The sequence below is a fragment of the Histoplasma capsulatum genome, genomic scaffold (assembly GCF_000149585.1).
Source record: "Histoplasma capsulatum NAm1 scaffold_7 genomic scaffold, whole genome shotgun sequence".
NCBI lineage: Eukaryota > Fungi > Ascomycota > Eurotiomycetes > Onygenales > Ajellomycetaceae > Histoplasma > Histoplasma mississippiense.
In genome coordinates this window covers 2,371,824-2,398,830 of record NW_001813976.1, presented here as the reverse complement: position 1 = coordinate 2,398,830, position 27,007 = coordinate 2,371,824, and the positions used below count along the sequence as shown (strand labels likewise).

Below are 27,007 nucleotides of genomic sequence, written 5' to 3'. Positions count from 1 at the left end.
TTCTTATTGGCACAACAAGGATGACCTGCAACCTAGGGACGGGTAACCAATCATTTTTCTTTGATTTAAGAACCATTCAGAGAGCGAGACCAGGAAACTCCGGGTGCAAGTATTCATTTGGCGCAAAGCAAGGATTTTCTATTTTGACCAATCATTTTTCTTTGATTTTAACAAAGTATCAACCAGGAACAAACATCCCAATTGCGCCTGATATTTACGAAACAATATAGAATTCAAAAGATTGTCCGGCATCATTTGTAGCTCGCCTAGCTAGAACAACCAACTTCACCAGAAATCACTTGCCTCCGACATTTTCGACCGTTTCTGTTGGCTTAAATCGCCATCACTCAGTCTTTTACCCAACCGCCTCTCAGGCAGTGGTAGGCGAGAGACATCGCTGTCTTTGATTTCAGGGGACGGAGCCGGGTCTCTGTTGGGTCGTAAAGGGAGGATAATGCGGTCGAGTTCGTCTGCTGCGCCCTCAGAAGAGATCCGCTTTTCCCGGTACAGTGGCGATCTGCTGAGCTCAGCAGCATGATTCTCAAAATCCGTCCTGGCATAGAAATCGTCCTCCAGCTGGGGGGCGACCGCATGGACCCCAATACATGTGCAGATTAGGATCACGTTCGCAGCGAGAGAAAAATCATCACTTTTGGGTACACCAGGCGCTATATCACCAGCGAGCCTTCTCAGTTCTCTCATCAGAGCTGTGTACTGTTCCTTCACCATCTCTCCTGTTAATCTGATGCCTTCAAATACCTCGAGGTCCTCTAAAGTAAGCGCGATATCAAGGTAATTGTCATCAGAAAGATCATCGGATTCATTGCAGGTTTTTTCCCAGTTGGTTGGCTGCCAGTTCATAATATCCAGCTGCCGTCTGAGGCGGTGGGCTGTGATTGAAGGCTGGGACTCAAGAAGAACAATGCATAGATGCAGAAGACTTTGGTGGACAGTAGGCCTTCCGGTCTATTGGAAACGGTGAGCGGAGAAGAGCAGCAGGTGAAATGGAAGTACCTACCAGGGTTGATGTTGCAGCATCGTCATTTGCCGTCAGACGGGCCAGGTTCTCGTCCAGTTCCCCTATCCCCTGCTTGTATCGTCCCTTGATGTACATCAAATCACCCCGAAGACGGAGCAGGTCATATGGCCCTTTAGATGGTTTAGCCATATCGAATGCCCATTTGATCATTTCCATCCTGCCTAGACAATCCCCGAGAAGACAGAGGAGGGAGTCGAGCGCCCAGCTCTTGGGGTGTTGGATGTTCTCCGTTTGTTGTTCGTGGGTGACGTTTCCCATGCTATCTCTGAGGATATGCAGACAATTCTTCAACTGCTTTAGGGCCTTCTCTACTTCTGCCTCCTTAGTCGTTTGAAGAAGGCATTGGAGCCCAGACTCGAATGCCTCGGCAAATTTCAACCATTCGGTCTTCACGATTTCCAGATACTCGATCATCACTGCATCGCAACGGTCACAGACGGCTGTAAATTCTCCTGCGAGCTCTTCGTTATTTATAATCTCCAGATATGCTTGTTCAACAACTTGAGGTGCTTTCCGAGAAGCAGCTGCAGCGTGGAGAAAGCCTTGCTCATCGCTGAGCCCTTTCAAAGAAATGTCTTGGACTCCGGAGACATTCGGCTTCTTGTTGGAGGTGATAAACAAATACTCTTTCCAACGAAACACATGGGCTCCATAGGCATACTGAGGGGATAGCCCAGTGCGAGGAATCACGGAGGGTTCCGGATCGTGAATGCGGTAGACATGGACTGTAGCTGCCATTACAGTACCTGATAGATTTGTGAGCAAACCTTGATACCTGCATTGCGGTGTGTAAGGGATTCTTTACCTATCTTCTATAATGCCAATGATGTTTTATGTGCGTGCCTCAGAAAACTTCGTAGGAATAAAGGTTTGGTTGAATGATCCAGGGCAGACACACTGGGCAATCAAGCATTCTTATACCATACCAATCCGCCCACTCTTGCTTACAAGGAAAACGGAGAAAGGAAAAAAAAAAAAAAAAAGTGTGATTAAACAATCTATTGGAATGGCTGCCCCTGCCATAGTTTTATATGCCTTGCCTTCGGCCCCTAGTCTGCGCTAATGGCCTACAGTACATGTACCAGTTATGGGATCAGTGCATGCAACCAGCGTGTAAATAGGATGCGTCTCATTTTGAGCAGCTCACCCCTCGATTCTTCGTGTTCTCCCGCCAGCAATGAGGCGTTATATGGGTCCCGGCGTGAAAAATCATCATTAAGAGTGTGTATGCTAACAGGCGAATGCGAATGAGTGAAGAATTAGGAGATTGGATGGTACTACGGCAACCCTAAGACTTTGTACCTGAACATAAAATTAACCAACAACATTATCCTCCTGCAGTAGCAAACCGGCCGAGAAAGTCATAAAATACATTAGCCAACGCCAAACATCACGGCCGGATCAGCAATACCCGAAGCCAAGGAGTTGAACCCCTTCCAAAGCTCATCAGACACTTTGAGAACGCGATAATTACTAAGGTGCAATGTCACAGTTAGGCCATCCAGGCTGAAATCCAAAACAGTGCTCTCTTGCCAGATATTTCCTGGCAAGTCTGAACGCTTGTAGAACACCGGTCGTTGAAGTAGAAGTGATGCACGACTTATGCGATCTCGATGAGTATATAACAGATGTGTTGACAGCAGCCCTCTCAATCGTGTGGAGAGGAAGAGGATGGTATCATTCAATCTGTTCATCAACAATTGCTGCCCTGCGTGTTGTCGGAGAGTCTTTACCAGACAGAGCGCGTATGGTAATGCCAGAGGTCCATCAACTCTAAGCTCGGAGAATGTGCGAAAAACACTGCGTTGCTTGTGCAGCTCTGAAGTATGAGCCTTCAGATACTCCAGCCGCTCTTGAAGTACAGGCTCTGAGATGAAAACAATGAAAGCCAAGGGTGCATTTTCATCGCCGCGACATATCTATTTAGAATTAGCATTGGTGATGTCAATTCCATTTGTATTCCATACATCACCACGGATATCAGAATAGTCTGAGTAGCAATTAGCTTCATCAATCGAGTACGGGTTATAGCTGGATGAATGGGACTGGAGATCGCGAGCCTCATCATTGGGAGTAGATTGAAACGGGGGCTTGCCGTCACCAGTGGTGGGGTTGTCCTTGCCTACGTTAGCTGCGCTCTCCTTAAGTAGGTGAAGAATAGCAGACTCACCATGGCAAGAGATTCCGTGGAAGCGTGGGTCCCACTTTGTAAATCCACGGAACGTAGACAGGGGGAAGTTGGGTCCTTATATGGCAATGGGTGTGAGCTGGAGACACCGTGGTTTTTGGCCGTTTCCCTTCTAAAAGCTTTATGCTGTCTCTTTACAAAACCGGACGACGCCTGGCTGGGGTCGAAGAATTTGAAGAGTATTTCATTCTGGGCGCCATCGCAGTGCAAACCCCTTTTTATGCAGTTGCGACAGGCAGGTGCTGCTTCATCACATTTGACATGCCTTGCCTTGCAGGTCAAACAACCAGTGAAATTTCTATCGCGATATCTTCGCTGGTGGGTTGAACATGTGGTTGACTGTCTCGCGCCGAGGGAATTGGGCTCCTGAAATTTCTTAGTATAGAGAGAATGGATAGGTGGTGTGGAACTCACCATCTCCACAAGACAAAATCTGCCGGGTTGGTTTGTGGGAAATATTTTAAGGGGATGTCAATGGAGGCAAGAACCGCTTCTTATCACCTTTGGAATGTTAAGAGCAGATACACCTCGCCCAACCGGAGCCGATATTTGCATGGCCCCTCGATTATCTCTCGGTGAACGAGACACACAAAGGGTAGTCATAATTAGTTGTGCTGTCACCTAACCTATTGCAATATACATTCTACATCTTGAAATATTGTAACTGGCCTGAAAGCTGATAGGGTCAAAATCTAGAGAAGCTTTTTTATGAAGGCATTCTGTGTGCTTAAGCTGTCGGAAAAATTGTTGACCTGAAAGTCTGTGAAAATGTAACCAGCAAGATTCTATTTTTGGGTAACCAATCATTTTCCTTGCAACTAGTCAACAGAATAATGAAAGCATATTCCGCAATACTCATGCTCACATGCGCATTTGTTGACCGCCGAGCCAGTTACTTCGCAGTTGCAGCACTTGATGGCTCGATTAACCCAGGTCTGCCGTTTTTGTTGTTGCTCTCTCCACTCCTGCTTCAGTTTAGAATAAGGCAACATCTCGAGCACAGAGTCGGTTTCTGTTTCCGGGTCTTCATCGATCTCGATAGCTTGGCTAAGCGTCGCCGGGACTGCGCGCGTTTGGTTGTTTGTCTGAGCATCATGACATCTATTCGCTTGGTTCGGTTTGTGTGATCGATCAACAGATCTTTCCCTACGCAGTCTCCTTTTGTGCAAGCACTCCGGACACGATGTATGGCCACATAGTTGACATTCCCCCCCGCTGCTAACATCCTCCCTACATACACAGCAGTAGAGCCTCAGACGTTGGCGAACTTCGGTTCGCCTTTTCCTCCCTATTTCGGTCTGTGGAACATGGGCCGTGGTTTGGTCGTCATCTCGATCTTGAGATCTGTCGGTTATTTTGTTGGGTTCTGCATTTTCTCGCATCGCTAGGGTGCTCGTTCTCTTCCGTAATTTCCTATCTGAGGTCGAATTTTGTATGCTGTCCATCTGAAAAGGGGTTAGCTACACAATGAAAAGAACGTTCTAAGAGAACCATATACCTCTCAAAACCAGAATCACTTCGCTTGCTGCCGTGCCTAAAGTAACTGCGTACTCAACTGTACCTTCGCCAGACCATGCAAGCGAAGAATATCGTGTTAGCTCTGGAGAAATTGTGCTTGAGTCTTTACCTTTAATATCCTTCTGGGGTGATAAGCCCGTCAAACAGGATACTTACGGATTCGCCTATTTTGTGAAGTAGAAGCATCCAGCCGCACGACAAGCTTCCCAGTATGGCTTTCTACAGCAGGGATAAAGGCGAGAACGGAAATAAAACCCGGAAGCTAGGTCAATTAGTATGGTTATGATATTTTATTTAGACGGAAATACAACATGGCCAGGGAAAAGTCAAATAAAAACACACCGAGCTACAAGTAGTCAATTCACGTTATATCGTAGGTCCCGAGAAACTATATCCAACGCCGACACCAATCGCAACATTCATGTATGGACATCCGCAAGTCCGTCCATAATCCAATCACAAAGCTCATAATGACAGCCGAGCCAACCTTCCAATCACATGTGCACTCCCCCCCGGAAGATTGCCTTTTGTTTTCCCACCGTAAGATCCGCCCAGGCCACGTATTCAGAGCTTCGGATGGGATAGTTATGGTGTGGGTATGTGATTCGGAAAAAGAGAGTGTAACAGTGCAAGGAGAAGAAGTCTTTTCACCAGTGATATGCAGGTGGCTATTACTCAATGGGTACGACCGGCTGTATCGCATTACATCCCTGATATAACCAGCCTCAAACACCATGGCAACCCCCGCCCACGAGCTCAGAAGATCGGATAGTGAGGCTGGGAGTAACTTGCCAGTGCCTGCACTGACAAAGTAGCTGTCTCCACGCTTTAGAAGTTGGAGAACAGGGGCCGAAGCCTGGTTCTGTTAGCGAGGCCACCACAAATGGGGGAGGACATGTACCGTTGGCATGATCTCAAAACTAGAGGATTTTACGGGTGCTCCCTGCAAGCTGGCAACGGTGCTCCACTCAACTGTGTGCTCAACTTTGACTGAAAAGTTTTCGGTTCGGGCGATGATTGCCATGCGCATTTTTCTGCTTCTACGTCAGTGACTTTCCAAATACAACAAGTAAAAGAAGGCTGCCAATGTACGCTGCACAGGCTGGTTCAAACTCAAACTGAAAGACTCGTATGGCAAAAGGAATAATATGTCAACCAACTTTGTATGATAATAGTAAGCACGCCCTTCGCATGGAACGATGGGAGCAAATTCTTGCGTGCGAACCAACGTGGATGAGCAGCCCGTATTCAAACAAGGCAACGAGCGAACGGTGAAGCATCTCTTATAGCCAAAACCAGTGAGGTGCAAAGTTTGGCCTCAGTATCAAGGCAGTGATACTCTTGCATGAGGATGGCTCGGACTCAAGCTGGACATGTATCGCACTCCCTCTTCCAGGATGATCGACGCAAATTTCCCCGTTGCCTTGACATATTCTGGCACACCTGGCTGCACTTTGCATACTCCTGGTCTTTCCCAAGGTATAGATAGTCTAGGTGATGGTACAGGTACACCAGCGACAATCGACCACTGTCCTCATTGGGCAAAGGAAAATCCAAAAAGACTCATTTTCGGGCTCAATATCACTCTTCCCAAGAGTCTAGGCCATCACGGCGCAGTTTCGGCGATGGGAAACCGAGAAACCGAGAAACCGAGTAATGTTGGCGATCCTGGTAGAAGTCAAAGCAACTATAATGCGACATTAGTAATTGTTCTCCTAGAACGGGGGGCGCCTTCCGTTGACAATTATCGAGCTTAACATTGGGGAAGGCTTCAATCATATTTGGTGGGATCATCACAATGGCCCGCCGCCGCCCCAGTCCCACTCATGATGTGAAGGTGGTCATCCGGATCATATTTCTATCATATTTGTATTTAGAGCCTGAGTGCAATCGGTGATTCCCGAGGAAAGAGGTACCATTCTCCTTTCAGTGACGGCGATTGGAAAAGGAATGCGAGATATTATCCATGAAGCTCGATTTTTTTGCTGCCCGATGTCACCTTGATTGGGAAATGATATATCCTCTAATTTGAGACAAGTACCAAACGCGGCGCAAAAGCCAAAGGATGGAGGTTGGAGCAAGGATCGTAAGTGGAACAAAGGGTCGAAACGGGGTCAATGTGAAATCCGGTCTCGTGGCTGAAATGTGGTACACTAGAGGACGGATGCCAAGCCAACATGCATTCTTGTGAATACGTTTTGGCTTGGCATCCTTTTCTCCCCACGATCTGTCATTTCTTGAGAATCGAAGCCGTTTGTAGGAGCATCAGCTATTGTCCGTCTCTTCCAGTGATGCGGTGAGAAAGATGTCATCTTCTTTTACAGAACGCACTTCTATTCATTTTATCTTCGCCTCTGGGGAGCACTTTGCTTGTGTTCAGACTAGCGTACCATCCTCTCAGTTTGCAGAGAATCTTCCTCGGAATTTCTGCCTGTCTTATGTCAACCACAGCTGGTGTTGCAGAACCGCTGAGGAAGGCAGTCAGCAGTCATTACGTTCATTTGTACAGTCTATCTGCTGGGATGACAATGATGTGTCTACAACGATCAAACGTTGTAATCAGGTAGCCATTGAGCAAGTTCGCAACTACGTCCTTCATGCTCGCAGGTGCGAAAACGAAGGTCTTAACTGCGAAGACGGCGACGAGGCTGCGGGTGACGACGGCAAGAGTTTTAGAGAATCGAATAGGGCCGACAATCGCGAAGAATCGAACGGGGCCGTGGGTAGTGACGACGACGAGGGATCCGTGGATGACGACGACAGGGACGACGACGACGACAAAGGGGACAAAGAATCGAATGGGACCATGGGTAGTGACGACGACGAGGGATCCGTGGATGACGACGACAGGGACGACGACGACGACAAAGGGGACAAAGAATCGAATGGGACCATGGGTAGTGACGACGACGAGGGATCCGTGGATGACGAGGACGGCGACGACGGGAACGATGACAAAGGGGATGGGGAGGCCAGTCTTAAAAGGAGTCAGGAGCTCAGCAAAAGTTTCGTTTGCGCTTTTCAGAAGGCTCTCTCCATTTCCGTTGAGGATTCGGCTGATCTCCCATCCCTTGACACACACAATAAGGACATTTCGACAGATGGGCCCGGCACATCCCTCTCCTTCCGCGCGTTATTACTTTCTGTGGAATATCAAAGGACATCACTTCAACTGGATTTCTCTGTAAAGAAATCAAGGTTCCTTGCATTTTGCTTTTATATGATCGCGAAGCATTTAACGCTAGGCAAACACAAAACATGGCGAAAGGTTTGTTGTGGAACTCTGAGACATATGACCTATTGCTAACCTGTTAAGATGAATGCTCTCGTGAGAAACTATGGCTGGAATTACACTCCAGCAGCGTTGAGAAATCACCGGAACGAAGTACTGCTAGTCAATGGAATTCTTGGATCTCTTAATCAATCATGGTGGAACTCAGACATATGCATTTCATACTATGTTATCTTTGGTGAGATTGACCCTACTAAATTTCTGATACTAAATTTCTGATCCAAGGCTGAGTGAGTTAGAACCTTCAGTGTACAAGTATGTATATGACATTAGTCGGCTGTCTGGACCTTCTCGAGCCTTGTCAATCGAGAAAATAGTTGGGGCTCTTCGGCAATGGAACGGGCCCTTTGCTCGTCAGCCGTCGTTTGATGTACCCCGTATAGTAGTCGGGTTTAGCGAAGATGCTAAGTGAGTCAAAAGCCTATGTCTCGGAGTTCTCTAAAGCTGATCGCTGAAGCACCGAATCAATATGCGAGGCTATCGGATTTGTTGAGCAAAATTCTCACGCTTCTGCTACCAATCGGGGAAGCCCGGATTTATGTGGAAATAGCCAGGATATCCACCCCGAGATGAGTCGGAAGCGGGCATCTTCTTCCAAAAAGGATTCTCCTGCCAAGAGAAGATGCCACCGGCGAAAGGAACAAGCTTGTCACTCACAAGACAAGACAGGGCATACAGCCAGCACTGGGAACACAAATGGACAAAGCACTCCATTAAATGCACCTGAGGTATGCCAGGTCGCGACAGAAGGTTTGACATCTGTGGAAGGCTATACCAGTTTTCCGAGCAATACCGAAAACAACACCAATGTCCACCGAGCGCCGTCCGACAGATTCCGGATCAGACCTGTTTCCGACTTAAGCACCTCGACTATTACAGGCTTCAATGATCCTGCACGGCAAACGTCCGCCAACCACCTGGGCACATCCTCAACAAGCTCAATATCCGCTGACAACTCGCTGTACTACAACGGTCCTGGTGGCTCAGGTGTTCTTGAGCGCCACAATGATTCTATTTCGAACCAAATTCAATTAGCAGTCAGCGCAAATGACCATGGTGGCCTCGTCGAAAATGATACAGATGTTCCGTCGCATGCCCCTCGCCCGATCGTCGATGCCCACATGGCACAATATACAGTATCCCCACAGGATTCAGTACCACGGATGCAAGACATCGATGTTACAAATGATATAGTCAGAATATCCCCCCGGCCAGAGGAAATGACTGGGCTGGTTTCTGTGACAAACGCCGCGGGCAACATATCGAACTTCGAAGATAACTCTTTCACTTCTTTCCAACCACACGATCCTAATGAGGAGCCTCCGCTGGCTTCCCAGAGTCATTCCCAAAACATGCCTCAGGGAGCTCGGCTGATGACTTCTCATGTGCCAATGATTGATACAACACGATACTCGCAAAGCATGGACGGCCAAATTCTGCAGGGCTCTGAAGTACAGCAATTGATGACTTCCCATGTGCCAATGATTGATACAACACGATACTCGCAAAGCATGGACGGCCAAATTCTGCAGGGCTCTGAAGTACAGCAATTGATGACTTCCCATGTGCCAATGATTGATACAACACGATACTCGCAAAGCATGGACGGCCAAATTCTGCAGGGCTCTGAAGTACAGCAATTGATGACTTCCCATGTGCCAATGATTGATACAACGCGATACTCGCAAAGCATGGACGGCCAAATTCTGCAGGGCTCTGAAGTACAGCAATTGATGACTTCCCATGTGCCAATGATTGATACAACACGATACTCGCAAAGCATGGAGCTGATGGATTCAAGATTTTATTCCCCTAATATACAACATTCTATTCCGCAGAGTACGAATACATCAATCCACCCTCAATTCCTCCAAGAAGCGGATGGCTCCTACAACCAATTCAGCTCTTTTCATCAGCCTGTATAGTCTTAACTAGTTTCTTCCTTCTGGCATTTTCAACGTAAACGCATTCAATTGGTGGGCTAACCGCATCATCGTTTGTGATGCTGTTAATCGAACCGAGTTCAAGCACTGGTCCTGACCCAACTCGAGGTGTTCCAGAAAGAACAATGAGTTCCCCAAAGCCATGCGCGCTGGTGAAATGGCATAATGCTCGGGCTCTCCAGGCTGAAAACTTGTACCCCTAATACTTGTTATTTAGCTATTTTCTAAGCTGTAAATCGTGAATTCAATACCTCTTCAAAAACATTTTCAAGCAGATACCGCACATGGTTGGCAAGCCCAGTATCATCACAATGATAAATGTTGTCATATCTTTGCACAAAACTTGCTTTGTTGAACCAGGTCAAAAATTCCTCTCGGCGCGCTTTGTCAATATATCCGATGGGAGGGGTTGCCATGACAGGCAGTGCGGTGTAAGGAAAGCAAAGAGTCGAATCAAACACAGTAGTCTTAGAACAAACATCATTAGCTTTAAGTGACTTTCTATTCTGGCAAAAATATTGCATGTTCTTTACCTCAAGGTGGCAGAAGAGTGGAATATCTCTGGCAAAGTGAGACATAGATTCCCGGTACGGATAAAGATATACAGATTGGAAGCCGAAAATAAATTAATGGTCTCTGAACAGATATTTAATCGAACATCTTATCGTTGGCGGGGAATTGGCTTCGGCGGGGCAGAAAACCCCAGTTGCAATGGTCAGCGTGCCCATGTGACCTTCTATGGCCCCACGTGATAGGTTGAACTTTTATTGACCTTCTCGGCATGCTGGCACTTGGTGAGATGGAAATCGCGAACTTTCAAGCTCTGCTATCTGTTCCTGTTTACTTTCCAATCTACCATGTATGGCTACAGTCTTAAAGAGGGTAATTCGAACTTGGCGACCCCATCATTCCCAGGGTTGAACAAGATGTTCAAGACAGGTGCAAACAGAGAGACCCCTCTATCACCAGAAATGATCTAGTGTATCCCGTCGTACGCTGACTTCGCTAATGGTCGCCAAGCTGCAACTTCCACACTAGTAGCCATAGTGGTGACCCAAAAGAACATTGTACCGTTGAATATTATGCTGGAAGCTACGTGAAGACTCAGCACGTCTACCACAAGGATTGAGTCGAGGTCCCGTTTGGAGGCTGGAGTCAGTGTCCCTTCCACATCGTTACAGATTTACGGGCCCTACGAATCATTGGTTTTGGATGCAGCTGAACAGGGAAGTGCTAGTTAAGATGACGAAAGGGAGAATCCTAGGTGTATGTGTTACTATTCTGGATTCTTCAGGGTCTTCAGGCATAGCGGAGTTTGTTTTAGCAACCTGCGCTAGGCAGAAACAACCTCATTGTCGAACATAATTTATGAAATGTCTCTAATAACGACTGTTGTACTGGTTCATATAAAAATTAACCTGGCTTAACGCTTCGAGGGCTCGACATTCAAAACACGTGGTATGATGCGCTATTCTGCCAAGCCCATTATCTAATCTCCATCCTCGCATCATGTGGGCATTTTTAGTGTACTTCCAGAACAGTTATTCAACACGAATAACTCCGCCCCGCCACCTGAAGTTGGAGGTGCTGGAGCCTATGAGATAGGCGTTCATTAGTTACAGGCATTGTGAGAATCCTATATTACCCCTAAATCATTGAGAGGCATGTAATAAAGAAACAGTTAAACAGTTAAAATACTAGCTCTGGAACACCACAGTATATTTGATGGAAACATGTGGGAGGGCAAACAATGGCGGGCATTTTAAAAGTTGGTGCATCTCCAGACGGTAGCTACGCGTCAATCGACTAGAACCGTTTCTACCCTGTATCTCAAATCTCGGTCCAGCGTCTCATAAGGTGGGCTGCTTGTTGCAAAATATACCCGGAAGTAAGATAATCCGTTCCGTTCACTTTCCACGTTTGCTCCATGTGGCTTTCCGATTTGTAATTTAAGCACATACAGATTACTATAAGATTATGCCTTTAAAATGGATCCGAAAATACAAGAATTATTGGCTGAACTCGAGCGAGAAAGAGCTGAACGTGAGCGAGAAAGAGCTGAACTTGATCAAGAAAGACAATGGCGTCAAGACGCGGAAGCTGAGGCGAGAAGCGAAAGAAGGCGGCGTGAAGAAGAGCAACGACGACGTGAAGAAGAGCAACGACGGCGTGAAGAAGCAGAAGCTTTGGCTGCGAGCTCGGAGTCATCAACACTGCCTCTCTTTTTACATGCCTGCCATGAATTGTTAGTCGCGATCGAGATCGTGACAGACCCTACTCGAACAACTCAAGGCGCGGTAACGAGACCGACAAATCGGAGGGTTCCGTCTCGCATCACGTTGTGGGACACATTCACTGAGGAGCAAATGAAGGTGTGGCACAAGCTCGATCAGCATCCCCATTTCTTGACAGAAAAGCTCTTCCCCTCCCTACATCAGCTCGACTACGTCCGCCAACTTATCAGCCCAATTTCCTCAGAGTGGGATCTTCGGTACTATGAACGGGAAACGGTAGAAAATCAAGTGCGGGCCATAATAGACCGAATATATGAGAATGATGAGCTTAAGAGAACATTCGGCTTGCGCGGATCGATTACCTTTGAAAGCCATGCTAACCTTGGGCTTTCAACGCGGGCGGCTGATTTGAACCCGGGTGATCAGCAGTCGTCCGTTGAACCCATGGTCAGGACTGAATCAAGCACTGGAAAGAGAATGGGCAAGAAGAATAAAACAAAGAAAAAAGAGACCACGATGGTCACGGGAGGACAGGCCGATCGATTCTGCATCTATCGCCAGGATGGCGATGAGCACATCCCAGCGCTCGCTATCGAGTACAAGGCGCCCCACAAGCTCACTCGGGATGAAATCGTGGGAGGGCTGGCTCAGGACATTCATCCTTCCAAAGAAGTAATTGGTAAGGACTCAGATGATCCTGATTTCTGCTCGAAGCGGTTAGTCGCTGCCGTCATCACACAGTTGTTCTCCTACATGGTTGCCAAGGGAGTCCGGTACGGCTATGTGTGCACCGGAGAAGCCTTTATCTTTCTACGCATTCTTGACGATCCGTCATCCGTCACGTGTTCCGTCTGTACTCCCAGCCTAGATGTTGAAGAAATCAATGATGACAGTCTCCATTTAACTGCCGTCGCTCAGGTACTAGCATTTACCTTAAGAGCTCTAGTGTCCCCTCCTGCCCCGCAAGAATGGTATGATGCCGTCGCGGAACTTGGCCTCTGGCCGGTTGAATACTCGGATATCCTGGAGCAAACACCTCCAACCGCTCGACAGAAGCATGCCTCACCACTGTATCGTGGCCGACGCCCTTCCAAGCTTCCTCCTTTTCAGATGACATTACGACCCAGATGCCGGCCACACACAGATATTGTACCTCGATCAAGAAGCCCTTCCCCCTCAACGTCTCCGCCTCCATCTCCGTTGTCGCCATCCGCACGCCGTGGACGAACCGTAAACGCTCGAGCCCGCTCTAACCCGGATCAAAAATCTGGTAAGAAAGGGCAATCCAGCGAAGACAGCGATGCCAATTGGATAGACCATGCTGCTGAACCACCAAAGATCAAAAGCCAACCTTACTGTTCCCAGCAGTGTTTGCTGGCCCTACGAGACGATGGTCCGCTCGACAGCTCCTGCCCGAACTATCTAGCTCACCTTAAGCGACGGATCCAGCCATCGGAGGCTCGTGCTCTTATCCGAGAGCAGCTCTCCAGGGACCGTGGCCCGGATGCCAACTGTCGCCCTCTCTACAAGAAGGGAAGTTGTGGGGCAGCGTTTAAAATCCATCTTTTGTCGCATGGCTACACTCTACTCGCAAAGGGCGTCGAACGCAACAATTTACGTAAACTCGAACATGAAAATGAAGTATACCACAGGCTTCACGATATTCAAGGCGACTACATTCCGGTTTGTCTCGGGATTGTTGTGCTTGACTCAAAATACCCGTATTACTATGACGAGGGAGTTTATACCCATATGCTCCTTTTGAGCTGGGCGGGAAAGCCCATCTCGGAAGTTATGAAATCGGATAATTCGGCATGCGTGATTGAGATGACATCACAGTCTCTTCAAGCGATTCACCTTGCAGGTGTACTTACACCGTGATGTCGAGCCACGAAATATTTTATGGAAATGAGGACTGCAATCGCCCTATGCTTTGTAGATTTTGAACGAGCTGAGATGCGAAATGCGCTATCTGCTATATCACCGAACCTCGGGCTAAAGAGGAGAAAGCTTGGGAAGAACAGATCTATCTTTTCTAAAGAACTTTCAAAAGCTCAGATCAGCCTGGAGCGCTGTGGGGAATTGCTCCGTCGGAATTCCGCCTCAAAGTTCAAGGAATAGCGCCATTGAACTCAGTTGGACAACTATGCACGAAGAGTTGCTACAATAATGATTATTAGAAAAGTTAACATTCCAGAGCGTGAAGGAGCGGGCCCACAAGATTATCCTGTTATGATCTTTTGGTAACTAATATCATTGAACTTTCAAACCTAATCTCATGGAACATAACCCCATGGACCTCCCCGATGACCCCAACAATGTATGGCTCGTGCCCCTGGCCCAACCAATCCCACCTTCCCCCAGACTCCCACCCGTAGTAATAAATTGAGAGTTCTTTTTGTAGCGAGTTATTCAAGTACAAACCACAGCCATCTGCTTATTTGTTCTGGGGGTAGCCAAATTCTCGTGGGTGTCGGACAAGCGGCGGCCGGAGGCGGAACTCCTTGAGCTGGCGGGTCGGAAGAATGTCCGGGGGGTCGCCAGGATCATTGGCCACGGTACCATCACTAGTATCGCTGACATGCGCTGCGGCCTGACCTTCGACGCAAGCGCCACGACTTCAAAAGTGCACCCCCAGCACGGCCTCGGGCATGCTGATCGATCTGGATCTTGCCAAAGAAGTCGGAAGCGGGCGCACCAGACTGGCACAATGGAGTTCATGGCGATCGAGGTGTTGCTTAATATCGACCACACCTATCGACATGATCTTGAGTCGTTTTTCTACGTGCTTATCTGGCAATGTGCCCGTCACGGTTGGGAAAAATTAAATGAGGTACAGAGACAGGGACAGGACCCGCCCAAAGACAGCATGCTGAGAGAATGGTATACCGGAACTTATAAGAAAATTGCAACTTATAAACGAGGTAACATGGAAGCTGGCGGATTTGAGTACCTTTTGCAGGAGTTTCCGCCGGACTTCGAGCGCGTCAAGCATCTTTGCAGGACCATACGAGGCGTACTGTTTCCTTACGGGAAGGAAGGACTTATCGTTGGAACGCCGCAAGACCCAAAAAGGTTATATGATCCTATTATTAAAGCGTATGATGATACGATAGCTCTGATTGAAACGTAATAGGATTAATGATTGCTCTGTTCTGGCGAATAAGTATTATATATTAGCCTGCCCAATACATACGGTTTAATGTGCCCAGTTATTTCTCTAATTAGGTCCACTCCACTTCTTAGACAGCTTACTCAGTCAGCTACATGCTCTACTTTAAGGGTGAAATATGGATCCCAGCAAATATTCTATGTCTCCTGGAGGAGTGGGAACATTGCTATTCATTACACCTGCTGCACTAAGTTTGAACAACTAAATATCTAGAGGTGGCCGCAGCCCAAAGGTATTGTTGGTTTCCAGAAGCTTTTATCGCACATATGAGAAAATGCCGCCACAATAGTGAACTCCCACCGAGAAGTAGCCATATGACCTGGATCCATGAGCACACAAGGGAGTAGTTCGTTTCGATCGCAGGTGTACATGGTCGGGTAACAACCATAGCAGGGTATGAACAAACAGGGACTGTCCAATTATCGGATTCCCCTTCTTTCCATTCATTGTACTCATTCTCGACGTACCTTGGTGAACAGTCAGCAATAAAGCCCACTGGACATGGAAATAATGCTTACCGACACTCAAATGCTATGTGCTACATCCCGATTTTCTTTCGCAAAGACGAGTATACGCTGATGAGCTTTCGAACGAGTACAACAAAAAGCCTTTGCGATTTTCACCATGGAATGGATCATTCTTCTTCGTGTACAGGAACCATCTGCTCCGGTTCCAGTGTGTGGCAAAAGAGACCAAGGAGGATATCTCCATCTCCTGCATCGGCGGATCGTCGCAAATCCTGAGAGAGCTCTTAAGTGATTGCCGAGCCAAGTATCTAAAACTTATCCAGAAAAAGACTACGGTTTTTGAGCATCATGACGGTGAATGGAGGAAGTCGAAGGCAAGAGACATCAGACCAATTTCGACAGTCATCATGGATGAGGACGAGAAAACGGCCGTACTGAAGGATATCGAGGGTTTCCTGGACGAGCGAGCCCGCGGCTGGTACGCAAGGCGCGGGATTCCCTATCGAAGAGGGTTCCTGCTCTATGGGCCTCCTGGAACTGGGAAGTCCAGTTTCAGCTTATCTGTGGCCGGGCGTTTTGAACTGGATATCTATGTTCTCAATCTTTCGAGCATCGACGACAGCCGCCTGAACAGTTTGTTTGCCCAGCTTCCCCCGCATTGTGTCATTCTTTTAGAAGATATCGATGCTGCTGGCACGTCGCGAACGGAAGTCAGTGAAACGACAGAAAACGCCAGCCAGGGCGTGGCAGGCCCTTCGCAGAAGAGGAAGTCCCAGGGAAATGTATCTCTGTCCGCTCTTCTTAATGCCCTGGACGGTGTATCTTCGCAGGAAGGTCGATTGCTGATCATGACAACAAATCACATCGAGCGTCTGGATGACGCACTCATCCGCCCTGGCCGCGTGGACAGAAAGGTTTTGTTTCAGCTCGCTGATGAGAAGATGAGTTCCCGTCTTTTCTGCACGGTTTTCAAGCGGTCGGATGAGGATGACAGCAACCCAGAAAAGAAGACCGATGCAGAGAAGAAGACAGATGATGAAAAAATTGACCGACTTGCGCGTGAGTTTGCCGCCAAGATACCAGACTATTTATTTAGCCCGGCGGAGATACTACTTTCGTTCCTGCTTGAACGCAAGCAGTCGCCTACCGACGCAGTGGCTGATGCGGACAGCTGGGTTGCTAAAGCCCGCAAAGAAAGGGGAAAGCCGGAGAATTATGTTAGGGCACGCGCAATTGCCAATCCCACTGACTCTTTCGATCTTGCAGAGAGTTCCCAGGCTCACAACGCTTGATCCATCGCGGAAGCCTGGCGGACCCAACACATTCTTACGTCTCGGTTCTATGCTTGTATAATGAAAGTTTGATGTGAATGGTCAATCTGGGGGGCCTTCTGCTGTTTTGTCTGGCGAGATGTTAACTCCGAGTTGACGTTCTCGCGAGGTGGACTGGGACAGATATTCTATCTTTCTGCTTCACGTTTCTCTGTCGGTAAATTGTATCTGATGATAACGCCGCTTTAATGCTGAATCTCGATGAGTTCGCCTTCTATCAGGCGCAAGATCCGGCTTGGCTGATTTTATACCGTAGCTCAATCAGTGATAGAAGTTGGTCAAATTTTGTAAACATCGCTTGAATCGTACGAATCGCGTTTGATTGTCTATACTTTTGCGTTTTCCGTACAGAACAGTTCGATAAATGAAAGTTTGTTACTCTTGTAAACCCCATTTCTAGATGCACATCAACAGGAAGCGTGGGAGACGATCCCTAAACCAGTCCCTATTTCATTAGCCAACAAATCTCATACATGGTGCGGCCTATTTGCGGCTGCTCCCAATTTGTCTTGTGGGGGGAGAGGCAGCGTAGGTCCGAAGGCATATAAAGCCAGCCCTCCTCCCACTTTGTTTCCCCGGCTCGATCTTCTCTTTTCCCTCACAAAGGTCACCCAAGCTTTGCAGACCATCCGACGCCACACTTCCATCATGAGTACCCGGACAACTCGAACTCGTAAGATCGAGGAATCAGAGGCCGGCCAAGTGGACAGCAGAGGTGGTAGTGGTTCAAGTTCTGCCACAGGTGCAACAGAAACTCCCATCATCCTATTGATAACGGGTCGTAGCTGACATCTGCACGCAGAAAACAATGATATTGACCAAGGAACGACCATGCCCGAGAGGGTCCAGCAGCAGTCTGTTGAGTCTCGAGAAAACACCTCCCCGAGCTCTACTGGCTCAACGAGGCCGACATCTCTGGTGCAGGCAACACGCATTTGGGAATTGGAAGCTCATAGTTCCGTAATGTCATGCTGAATTAATAATGCTGCAACCGAGCAGACAGAGAGTCTGAGCTTACTGAGATAACTTCCTTCCTGACATTGTATTATATATTGTATTGCTTGTCACATTTACACTCTCAAAATCATCTCTCTTGCCCCACCAGGCTGACTCCCAAATCTCCAAATACTATAGATTGCTTTCTCTCTGCTTATGTCCCAAAACCACTCACCTTCTCACTAGAAGAATTACACTGTTCGGACTGCTCTCTGTGATTTGAAACCCTCATGGAACTAGGGCGACTCAAGATGCTGACCGAACTACCCTCAGAGCTGCTCAATTTGATTATTGACCAGGTATTTTGATGTTTGCGTGGACCTGTGTTGTCCCTGCTAATTTCCTGCAGATTACTCGTCGTTCCGACCTCAAGCATCTTTGCGAGGCCTGCAAGCGTCTGCATCACATCACAATTCCGCATCTATACAGGTCTGTTATCTTTTCTACGACGGAGTTGTCGATAGCTGGCTTGGTCACTGTGATGGAGAACATTCCAATGGAATACTTGAAATACACGCGGGAACTTGGTTTCCGCGCTCCAATTCATGAGCGAGTGGAACGTCGTTGTGTTCACAATGACTATGCGGACTTGAACGACGAAGTGGTTGAGCAAAGATGGGATAGCAACAGTATGGACGAGGTGAGCTGAAAGATCAGGGGCGTCATAAAAGTATTGATGATAATAGGCTAGGATAGGCAAGCATATCAGAGCCTTTTTTCGACATGATGTCTGCTCTGATGTTTTACAAATTTCCCGATGATCAGCTCCGGACTTTCCGGTAAACGTACATGTACAACCCGCACCGTGATCACCTGCTAACAATATTTTAGGTGGGAGCTGGGGACCTGTGTACCGGAAGATATGCTCTGGGGTGGGCAGTCACCCCTCAGGAATCAGAGGCAGATTGAATCAGTTACCCTCGTCACAGATGGCGGATGTGGTGCCAGCATATTTACACAATACTTTGTAGACCTCGCTCGATTAGAGGGACTACGGTCGCTCGAATGGAGAGGCCTACAACGGTATGATGACTTTGAGTCGATTGCAAAGTGTATTGCAGTGCGTGGACACCAGATAGAATCTCTGAGCCTTGATCTCGTGTTCTGGAACCGCGCAGAGATGATCTGGATAGATGTATTCAGTGAACGAATTCAACAACGAACAAGGGTTCCCGACAACTTCTTCGCGCACACAGTGCTGGGCATCCAGCCAGGAGTCCACAAGCAATCCCTGCCACACCTAAAATTTCTGGCCTTGTCGAGTGTATCGTTCCACCACGCAGGCATGGAAATGTTGGATGCTTTCAACGTCGAACGACTGCAGAGTTTGAAGCTATGCAACTGCCCGGGCACCCTTGACTGGTTGCAACTGGTAATTGCTTCAGAGATGGTGATGAACTTGAAAAGCTTCGAACTTGTTTTCAACTCCGGCACCAGTGACCTCAGGTTGGATTCCGTTGAACGTCTTAGTGAAACCGTGGGCGGTTTCATCCGGCGTCTTCGGGGACTAGAAAACCTATTCATCATGCTCTCATGTCCAGTTGACTGGAACACTGTCGCAGATGCAATATCAACTCACGATTCCAGCCTCAAACGTGTTGTTACTCATTGTCTAGACGATATAGGTGGCTGCGACTTCAATGACAGCGACGTACCCTGGAACCTTCAATTCGACCATGTCCTGGATGGGAGATGCTTGGAGGGTTTTGGAACGTCCATGTTACCGCGAGAACTGGTAAGAGCGGCTAGAGTAGCAAGGTTCAGATATGGTCGCTAAACTTGGTTCAGCTCGGTCACTTCAGACGCATGTCGACTAGACCGGTTTGCAAATTGTTACACCTCAGAACAAGCGGAATTGTCCTTGATGGACTGGTTGGTTTCGAGGAGGAGGCACCTGCCAGTGACGTATTTGGGACAACTGTACTTGGCAGTAAGTGATATTCTCCACGTGAAGTGTTAGATTCTAACATGAGAGCAGGGCGGCCGTTTCAAACATCAGAGGACGAGTACAACTTTGCAGAGTGGGCGTTTAGTACTGACGGCCTGCCTAATCTTCAGATCCTCGCCCTGGGGGACTTTTCGTTTGAAGGCCGCTATTCGAAATATAACGTTCTACTTTGCAGATCAGACAGCGGCTATCAAATATTGACCCGTCTTAACACGCAGTCATGGGATCTCGTCCAGAACAATACGGACATGCTGGCAGCATGCCCTTTTGATGCAATTATGATCTAGCAATTTCGGGCAGTTTATTGGACTTTAACTGGAGCGCCGTTCTGAAAGGTTCAGCTAGTTGCAATAAGTCGACGGCGGGGGTATTTGGGTACATAAATCCGACCTCTATTGGTAGATTGCACGGTGCTGCGTTATTCGAACTTGCTTTGGTAAGCCTTAATGCTGCATTCTTGCCTACTGGTTCTTTTTTTAACGCGCGATCACAGTGCTTATACGAACGTCGAAACTTTCACGGGTCGACTGCGATATTCTACGGTTTGAAGCAAGCTGGGTATGACGGCGAGATGATTCCCCTGCACCTGTCGAGCATCGTCAACTATCGAACATATCGCGACGAGTTAAAAAAGGGACCGGCATTGCCATTTGCGTTAAAAAGTACCATTTTTATCAGTTCAGCGTCTTTCACTTCTCTCTTTCGGTTTCCCTTCCTGTTTGACCTGCCCTTTCTTTTTGGATTTCCGAGGTTTGGGGTAATTCTCGCACGTCGTTCGGGACGGCGGAGGGTACAGCTTCTCCTGTGTTTTTGTCAGCGAGGTGGCTTTCTGCGGCTGTAAATGACACTCACGATATCTTTATCCGGCGGTGGAAAATGGCTGTTTAAACCATCATCTTTGCTAAATTTAATTGTAAAGTACCGATTGTCTTCGTGGATGAGAAGGTAGACACTCCTACAACGACAGTCATCAAAATAACTACGCAGCATACGCCGCAGCGTCCCTTTCCGTCGATAACGCATCTGGACGAGGCTATTGCGCTCGCTCCATGACTTTTTGACCCCCTTCGAGCTTGATGGCTGCATCTTATGTCGCTGGAACACAATAGAAAATAAAGGCTCTGAGACTTGACTGTTTTCACATACTGTATCCCTATGAGAGGGATAAAGTGCATTCGGGAGGATTTCCGGTCGCTAAGGCTAAAACATGGTCCCAACCAATGAAGATTCTTCTGGCCATCCACGCAGCATATATCAGCAGAACGGAATAGATTCTATACCCTCTGGCAGTTCATATAGGTCCTTGAAGATGCAACTAACAGATTGACCAATAGGAAGCGTCACGGGTCCCTCCGCCGATGGGGATCTCGAACGGGGCACTTGCTTGGGGTCCATTATTGAACCTAGATATAGCCATTACTTCCTGGAAATCTAAGTGGAGGGCATGATCGTCCATCGAACCTGCTAGCAGCCGCTGCTGCATTCGGACATTCTGCATTCAGATGTGGCCCTGTTCGCATCAGCAAGTCAGGTTCCGACGATCACGTCCAGATCGAGACTCAATACGCATATGCTGGGACAGAGCCGCCCCGCAAGTGTACTAATTCCTTAATTAAGCCGATCAGTCTACCCCCAGCCCACAACCTAAGTCTGGATTCTTGGGAACCAAGCCTTCGGTGGCATACCTGCCTCATCGTCCCGCTCAAAATCTTTCCGCATATATAGGTCCCTTCTGTTCCCGGTTCCTCCACGCCCGTTTCGTGGAGTTCATGAGCTATGGTATTCGGATGTGATAGTAAGCACAACTGCGTCAAAGCGCCACACGTCATCGACAGTGAACTTGACTCTTAAAGTCGCCTGGTTGCTGATTCTCGGCGACTGTTTTTACCGCAGTCAATTCGCTCGTCTCGTACACGATTGGTTTCTCCATTTCACCAACGCTTCATTGATATTCCGAGCGATACTTCTATTAAATGTATGTCGTTGTGGTACGCCTGAAGGACGAGGATAAAATAGTTGACCTCCCGACAATGCCTCGGATTGCCAGCGATGATAGCTCAATCAGGCACGGGGCCACTAGACACGTCGATTACATGACACATGATTGGAAGGAAGAAGACATATGGGGTTCTTGGCAATATGTTGTTACCCGAAGAATCCTATACAGTGAAAGTTCAAGGTTGGAAAATGCATTATGGAGATCTTGGGCGAAGTTAAAGTTTTGCCTTAGCACCATCACACCCGGGTCTCTTGGTTGGTACGTAATGATTGTCGGAAATATCTGGCACGTCGGCTATGGATTTCATACAGATGTGGGAACTAACTGCAAGATAGGTGGAAGGATTGCGATATCACTTGGCTCTACGGCCCGTTGAACTCCAACTCTGAACACTACCCGCCCACCCCCCAACCGCCCCGCCTTTCCGCGCCCAATTCTTTCCTTAAGAGGAAATCAATCCTCAAGAAAACGCGGTCCCAGGCAATCCTCCAGCAATCCCTCCCAACACTCACTCTTCTCAACGCTGGCCAGATTCAGGGCGCATTTGGGAATGCCGTCATAGCTACTTCCAAAACAGAATCTTCCGTTGACCAGCGGCACGTTAGATTCAATGATGAGGTAGTGCAATGTGTAGCGGTGGATGGAGATGGGGGTAGGAAGGGGGATACTTCCCATGACGGTACGTACGGCTACTGCATGCTTGATGGCGAGTCACCAGGTGACAATATGGTAGTTACCAGGCAGCCATCGCTGAGTAACCGGAGCGCACAAAGGAGCAGCTTCAGCAGCGACACCAAGACCGTCGCCTCGCTGCCCTCAACGACTTTGAAACAATTCCAATACACATCGGATTTTTTAGCTCCTGAAGCCCCTCGATTATCCCGGTTTCCTTCAACCGAGACACTCCGACGCTCAAAACGAAAATGGCATGCGGACCTCCTGGACAATGAAGAAGAAAATGGGCAACTGGAAGGAGATCGGGAGCTATGCCCTTCAGCGCCGAACATGTTTACATCGTTGGATTTCTGGGACGAGAGAGATGAGGATAATGATTTTGATTAGGGCGACGACTCCGCAAACGGTAGACTTTTCGGCAAGGTTAGCGACATCGTCAATACGGGGAGAGACACCACGCATATGATCTGGAATGTCAGTTGGCGACAGTAAAAGTAGTAAAGAAAATAGAAGCCAGTCTGACGACCAGTTTCGTCCAGAGGCCGTGCACCCGTGCATTCTCCGTGAGGGAGCAGCGAATGCATTCAATGAGAGTTGTAGTCTTTGAGGCATGTATCGATTCTCTCATGTTGGAGCATCGAGTCATGGATAAGAATCACTCACGTCTGCTGTTCGACAACATTAGCAATTCACTTAAGCAAGAGAGAAGGGCCCCAAAATGCGAGGAGGAAGATCTGAGACAGGACCGGAGCTTCGCAACCTTCCAGTTTGTAGAATAAGCCTAGCACATCAGAAAGATCCGATGACTGGCACAAGTTCTTAAAATTTTCATCAGAACCAACATGTCTCAGCATACCAATTCGTCTTATTATCTTATTTATTTAAAATTACGAGATCAATGGGGGATTCCAACCGATATTTGGGTATGAAGATCGAATGAGCCAGTTGCCTACACTCCTGTGTACCAATAGGCCCCTTCTAAATCGTTCCCTAGTTCTGGATGTTCGCTACAGATTTGAGGTGCCGATGTAACCATAAAGTGTAGTTCGTGTTCTTAGGCACAGTCGCCCCTTAATGATGTCATTGCTAGAGAGCCTTTCGGAATGCTTTTGGAGGATAGCAAGCAGTCTTCGCTTTCCTAAGTCAAACCTTCCCAAGCCAGAAGTCCTCCAAAGTCAAAAACGTCCCTAAGCTAAAAATGATGAAGCATTGATAAAAACGTAGACATCAGTATGACATATGAGAGAGCTCCCAACCAAAAATGACAATCCTTTAATCCTCTCCTCCAGCGAAACTCCAAATCTTCCTTCAATGTCCACAGACTGGTGTCTGAATTACTGTCTATCCTGCGACCGGCAGACCGATGGTGATAACTACTGCTCCCAGGTTTGTCGGCTGATCGAATTGGAAAGCGGCTCCTCTCTTCTTCAACCCCAGTCTGGCCGAGCCCCCACATCTGGAACCTTTCACCACAGCAAGCCTCTATTATCCGCCCAAACACAATCCGAGCTGCGAGACTATACGAGTTCTTTCGACCAGGCTCGAAGCTGCAGAAGACGCCCGAGTGTACAGGTTCTTCCCAATCCCTGGCCAGATATATCCTGATATCTCATAGCTCATACTAAACCTCGAGCGAAGATCTGTGAACGGGGTTCCTGTTGCGGTGCAAGCTGCTCGGCTGGGCGTTGTGCTGAGTTGGGCTATCTAGACTCAACTTGCAGCTTCGAAGGATTCTTCATATGTTGGACCACTTCTTCCTTTTCGCATTGCACTTCTTCGAAGCCGAAGTACCTAGTGGCACCCTGGTGGATGCCACCGGACACCTACATACAGCGCGGTAAATGGCATTACTCGAATATCATGAAGTCAAAGTCGGAGTCGAGGCCGAGAAAATTAGCACAAAAGCCAGATTTCGATTTAGGTTTGACTCAGTTGGGAAATGACATGCAAGGTGGGAAACAGGAAATTCTCTGTGAGGGATGCCTCGCGCTAAACTATTAAGCCACAGCAGGAAGAACTGGCTCGGCTGGGCCTCGAATACCATTTGCGATGGCCACCCAACAAATCGACTGAGAGAGTCCACTCCACCAAATGTCCGTGCGCACGGGACGTGAGACTAGCGCATAGGAAGTAAGGCTAGTAGGCCACTAGATATGATTGATCGCATCGACACTAACTGGTAACAAGAGCAGTTGAGCTTTTGGCCGGGGCGGACAAGTGTTTCTGGGGTCAAGGAACGAACCTGATTGAAAAGTTAATTTCCTGATTACCATCATCCTTTAGATGTGTAGATCGTTATTACAAGTAATAAGACTAGATAACAATACTTCAGCATTATTTTCACCAGACATCTTTTTCCTTTTGTGCTATGGCCCTCGCCTTGATAGATAGTGAATGCAATCTATTCTCTCATTCCCTCTGTCTCTGACAATTTTGCAATGTGCTGTCTTCCATTACTAATACTCTTCACTTCTACTTGTGAAGCTTCTTCTCATCTCCCAAGTGCTACTTCTTGTTCTCTACAAGTTATCCTTATCCAACTTTTGTTTACCGGTGGTCCCCCAATCTTGCTCCCTCGTTCAAGAGACGGGACGGTATCCAGAAAATCGAATCTAGCTGCTTCCTCGGGATTCAGTTGTGCGGAGTGGCTGTTGAATCTGGTATCACAGCTCCGGTGACGGGAATGACGACACCCGACAATAATAATAGTAAAGACCTGCGTGTCTCGTCTTTCTTCTCATCCTCACTCCCAGTATCAGATACTGAAAAAGACCGACATCCTAGGGCCAAGCGTCTGGCCAGCCGAAGACCCAGTGGTTCCATCCTTGTCCCCCGCGATCACCCAGAAATCGAGATTCAGGAGGAGGAATTTCCTCCAGATGATGCTCGGGCAATGAGCCCGAGAAGAAATCCCGCTGACGTGGAGAGGCTATGCAGAGAGATTCAAGAAGCTATTCAACAGTGAGCATTTCCTGTTCCCTTTGCTGCCTATCCCTAGTTGTTGATGATCGCAGACGAGCAGATACTTTCCAATCGTCATTGCAGGCCTTGGCGGAACGCATCGATGAGGTCAAGTCAGAGCATGACAAACTTGAAAACGAGAATCGACTTCTACAAGGATACATTGGAGGCCTCACCCGAGCCATGTCGCTAACCGCTCGGGTAAGGAAAACAGATGAAAAAAAGCCGGCCGCAGGAACTGACCACGGAGCAGTCGAGGTCGGGCAACCGGCAGCCCATTCCAATTCTGCCGAACAGGACACGGGGATTTCAAGGGCTATCATGAACGTATGAAACACGGAGACGCGGAGCACTCTCACCACTACCGGCTTCCAGACAGAAACTAAACCTGCGCCGGTTAAATTGTTGAACAACTGGTGTGATAGGCACTTCAACTTATTCACACCTTGGCATAGAACGACCGATGTACGTCAGCAAGCATGTCATCCTTGGCGCGGGGCACCTTTGTCTCATATTTAGGCGGGACCGAACCCTTGCGGGGCAAACCGTGAGAGCTGTGGCTACAAACACCAGAAATGATAAACTTTGGGCCATCCGATACTGAAGATTAATATTACTTTGCTTGCCTGTTTTCACACAATTGCAACATGACTGATGCAAATACCGACTCCAAGAAATGTGGTACTTGCGCCATTGCTGATGTCAACTTGAAACGCTGCGCAAAATGTCAGACAAAATTCTACTGCTCTCGTGATTGTCAAAAGAGGGACTGGAAGACACACAAGAAAACTTGTGCACGCAATGCACCATCCCCTGAGAGTAATATCCCATCGAAAGGCTTATCTGTTGCAATTGACAAGCCTTTTCATCGGCTTGATGCCAGAACTTGGATGCACGATCGTCCGAAAGATGACGTTTACAAGCTCCTTATCGATACTTATCGCTTACGTATGGAGGACGAATATAAATTCAATGGCGATGTCGACACGGACAGTATCTACAGTGGAGTACAAGACGGTCGGCGAGGGTTTGAGCGTTTCCTTAGGCTTGTCAACACTCGTTCGCGTCTGCTCCCAGCATGGTGGTCGCAGGGGAACGTGGCAGAATGTGTGGCAGTGGGCACGAAGGGCGGCTGGAGCAACTTAGGATGTGCGATCGAAAAGAGAGACGTGATCGAGCATTATGGCAACTCCAATATGCCAATGCAGCTGAGAATGTTCGGGGAGCAAATATATGGACATAGC

At 48.0% G+C, this 27,007-nt stretch overlaps 9 protein-coding genes across 9 annotated transcripts; 7 read left to right on the top strand and 2 right to left on the bottom strand.

The window, feature by feature from the left end:
• Window positions 1–285: 285 nt before the first annotated feature.
• Window positions 286–1,777, bottom strand: HCAG_06336 (predicted protein; the record flags this gene model as incomplete). The annotated part of the gene is made up of 2 exons (XM_001538681.1): window positions 286–966; window positions 1,019–1,777. The coding sequence occupies 2 exons, from the start codon at window positions 1,775–1,777 to the stop codon at window positions 286–288; spliced, it is 1,440 nt and encodes a 479-aa protein (XP_001538731.1).
• A 635-nt stretch (window positions 1,778–2,412) lies between these two features.
• On the bottom strand, window positions 2,413–5,769 carry HCAG_06335 (predicted protein; the record flags this gene model as incomplete). Its single annotated transcript, XM_001538680.1, has 10 exons — window positions 2,413–2,958; window positions 3,007–3,156; window positions 3,210–3,593; window positions 3,642–3,660; window positions 4,083–4,312; window positions 4,466–4,644; window positions 4,726–4,782; window positions 4,902–5,007; window positions 5,233–5,571; window positions 5,647–5,769. 10 exons carry the CDS (start codon window positions 5,767–5,769, stop codon window positions 2,413–2,415), a joined length of 2,133 nt encoding a protein of 710 aa, XP_001538730.1.
• A 373-nt stretch (window positions 5,770–6,142) lies between these two features.
• On the top strand, window positions 6,143–6,502 carry HCAG_06334 (predicted protein; the record flags this gene model as incomplete). The annotated part of the gene is made up of 1 exon (XM_001538679.1): window positions 6,143–6,502. The coding sequence occupies one exon, from the start codon at window positions 6,143–6,145 to the stop codon at window positions 6,500–6,502; it is 360 nt and encodes a 119-aa protein (XP_001538729.1).
• A 548-nt stretch (window positions 6,503–7,050) lies between these two features.
• Window positions 7,051–9,962, top strand: HCAG_06333 (predicted protein; the record flags this gene model as incomplete). The annotated part of the gene is made up of 4 exons (XM_001538678.1): window positions 7,051–8,013; window positions 8,079–8,130; window positions 8,286–8,445; window positions 8,495–9,962. 4 exons carry the CDS (start codon window positions 7,051–7,053, stop codon window positions 9,960–9,962), a joined length of 2,643 nt encoding a protein of 880 aa, XP_001538728.1.
• Window positions 9,963–11,957: 1,995 nt separating this feature from the next.
• On the top strand, window positions 11,958–14,095 carry HCAG_06332 (predicted protein; the record flags this gene model as incomplete). The annotated part of the gene is made up of 2 exons (XM_001538677.1): window positions 11,958–12,225; window positions 12,273–14,095. The coding sequence occupies 2 exons, from the start codon at window positions 11,958–11,960 to the stop codon at window positions 14,093–14,095; spliced, it is 2,091 nt and encodes a 696-aa protein (XP_001538727.1).
• A 1,915-nt stretch (window positions 14,096–16,010) lies between these two features.
• On the top strand, window positions 16,011–17,145 carry HCAG_06331 (predicted protein; the record flags this gene model as incomplete). Its single annotated transcript, XM_001538676.1, has 2 exons — window positions 16,011–16,061; window positions 16,177–17,145. The coding sequence occupies 2 exons, from the start codon at window positions 16,011–16,013 to the stop codon at window positions 17,143–17,145; spliced, it is 1,020 nt and encodes a 339-aa protein (XP_001538726.1).
• Window positions 17,146–17,832: 687 nt separating this feature from the next.
• Window positions 17,833–20,415, top strand: HCAG_06330 (predicted protein; the record flags this gene model as incomplete). The annotated part of the gene is made up of 7 exons (XM_001538675.1): window positions 17,833–17,926; window positions 17,987–18,144; window positions 18,530–18,820; window positions 18,877–18,959; window positions 19,012–19,915; window positions 19,969–20,110; window positions 20,180–20,415. The coding sequence occupies 7 exons, from the start codon at window positions 17,833–17,835 to the stop codon at window positions 20,413–20,415; spliced, it is 1,908 nt and encodes a 635-aa protein (XP_001538725.1).
• A 1,686-nt stretch (window positions 20,416–22,101) lies between these two features.
• Window positions 22,102–23,189, top strand: HCAG_06329 (predicted protein; the record flags this gene model as incomplete). The annotated part of the gene is made up of 2 exons (XM_001538674.1): window positions 22,102–22,385; window positions 22,463–23,189. 2 exons carry the CDS (start codon window positions 22,102–22,104, stop codon window positions 23,187–23,189), a joined length of 1,011 nt encoding a protein of 336 aa, XP_001538724.1.
• A 1,592-nt stretch (window positions 23,190–24,781) lies between these two features.
• On the top strand, window positions 24,782–25,956 carry HCAG_06328 (conserved hypothetical protein; the record flags this gene model as incomplete). The annotated part of the gene is made up of 3 exons (XM_001538673.1): window positions 24,782–24,912; window positions 25,287–25,763; window positions 25,848–25,956. 3 exons carry the CDS (start codon window positions 24,782–24,784, stop codon window positions 25,954–25,956), a joined length of 717 nt encoding a protein of 238 aa, XP_001538723.1.
• Window positions 25,957–27,007: the final 1,051 nt, after the last annotated feature.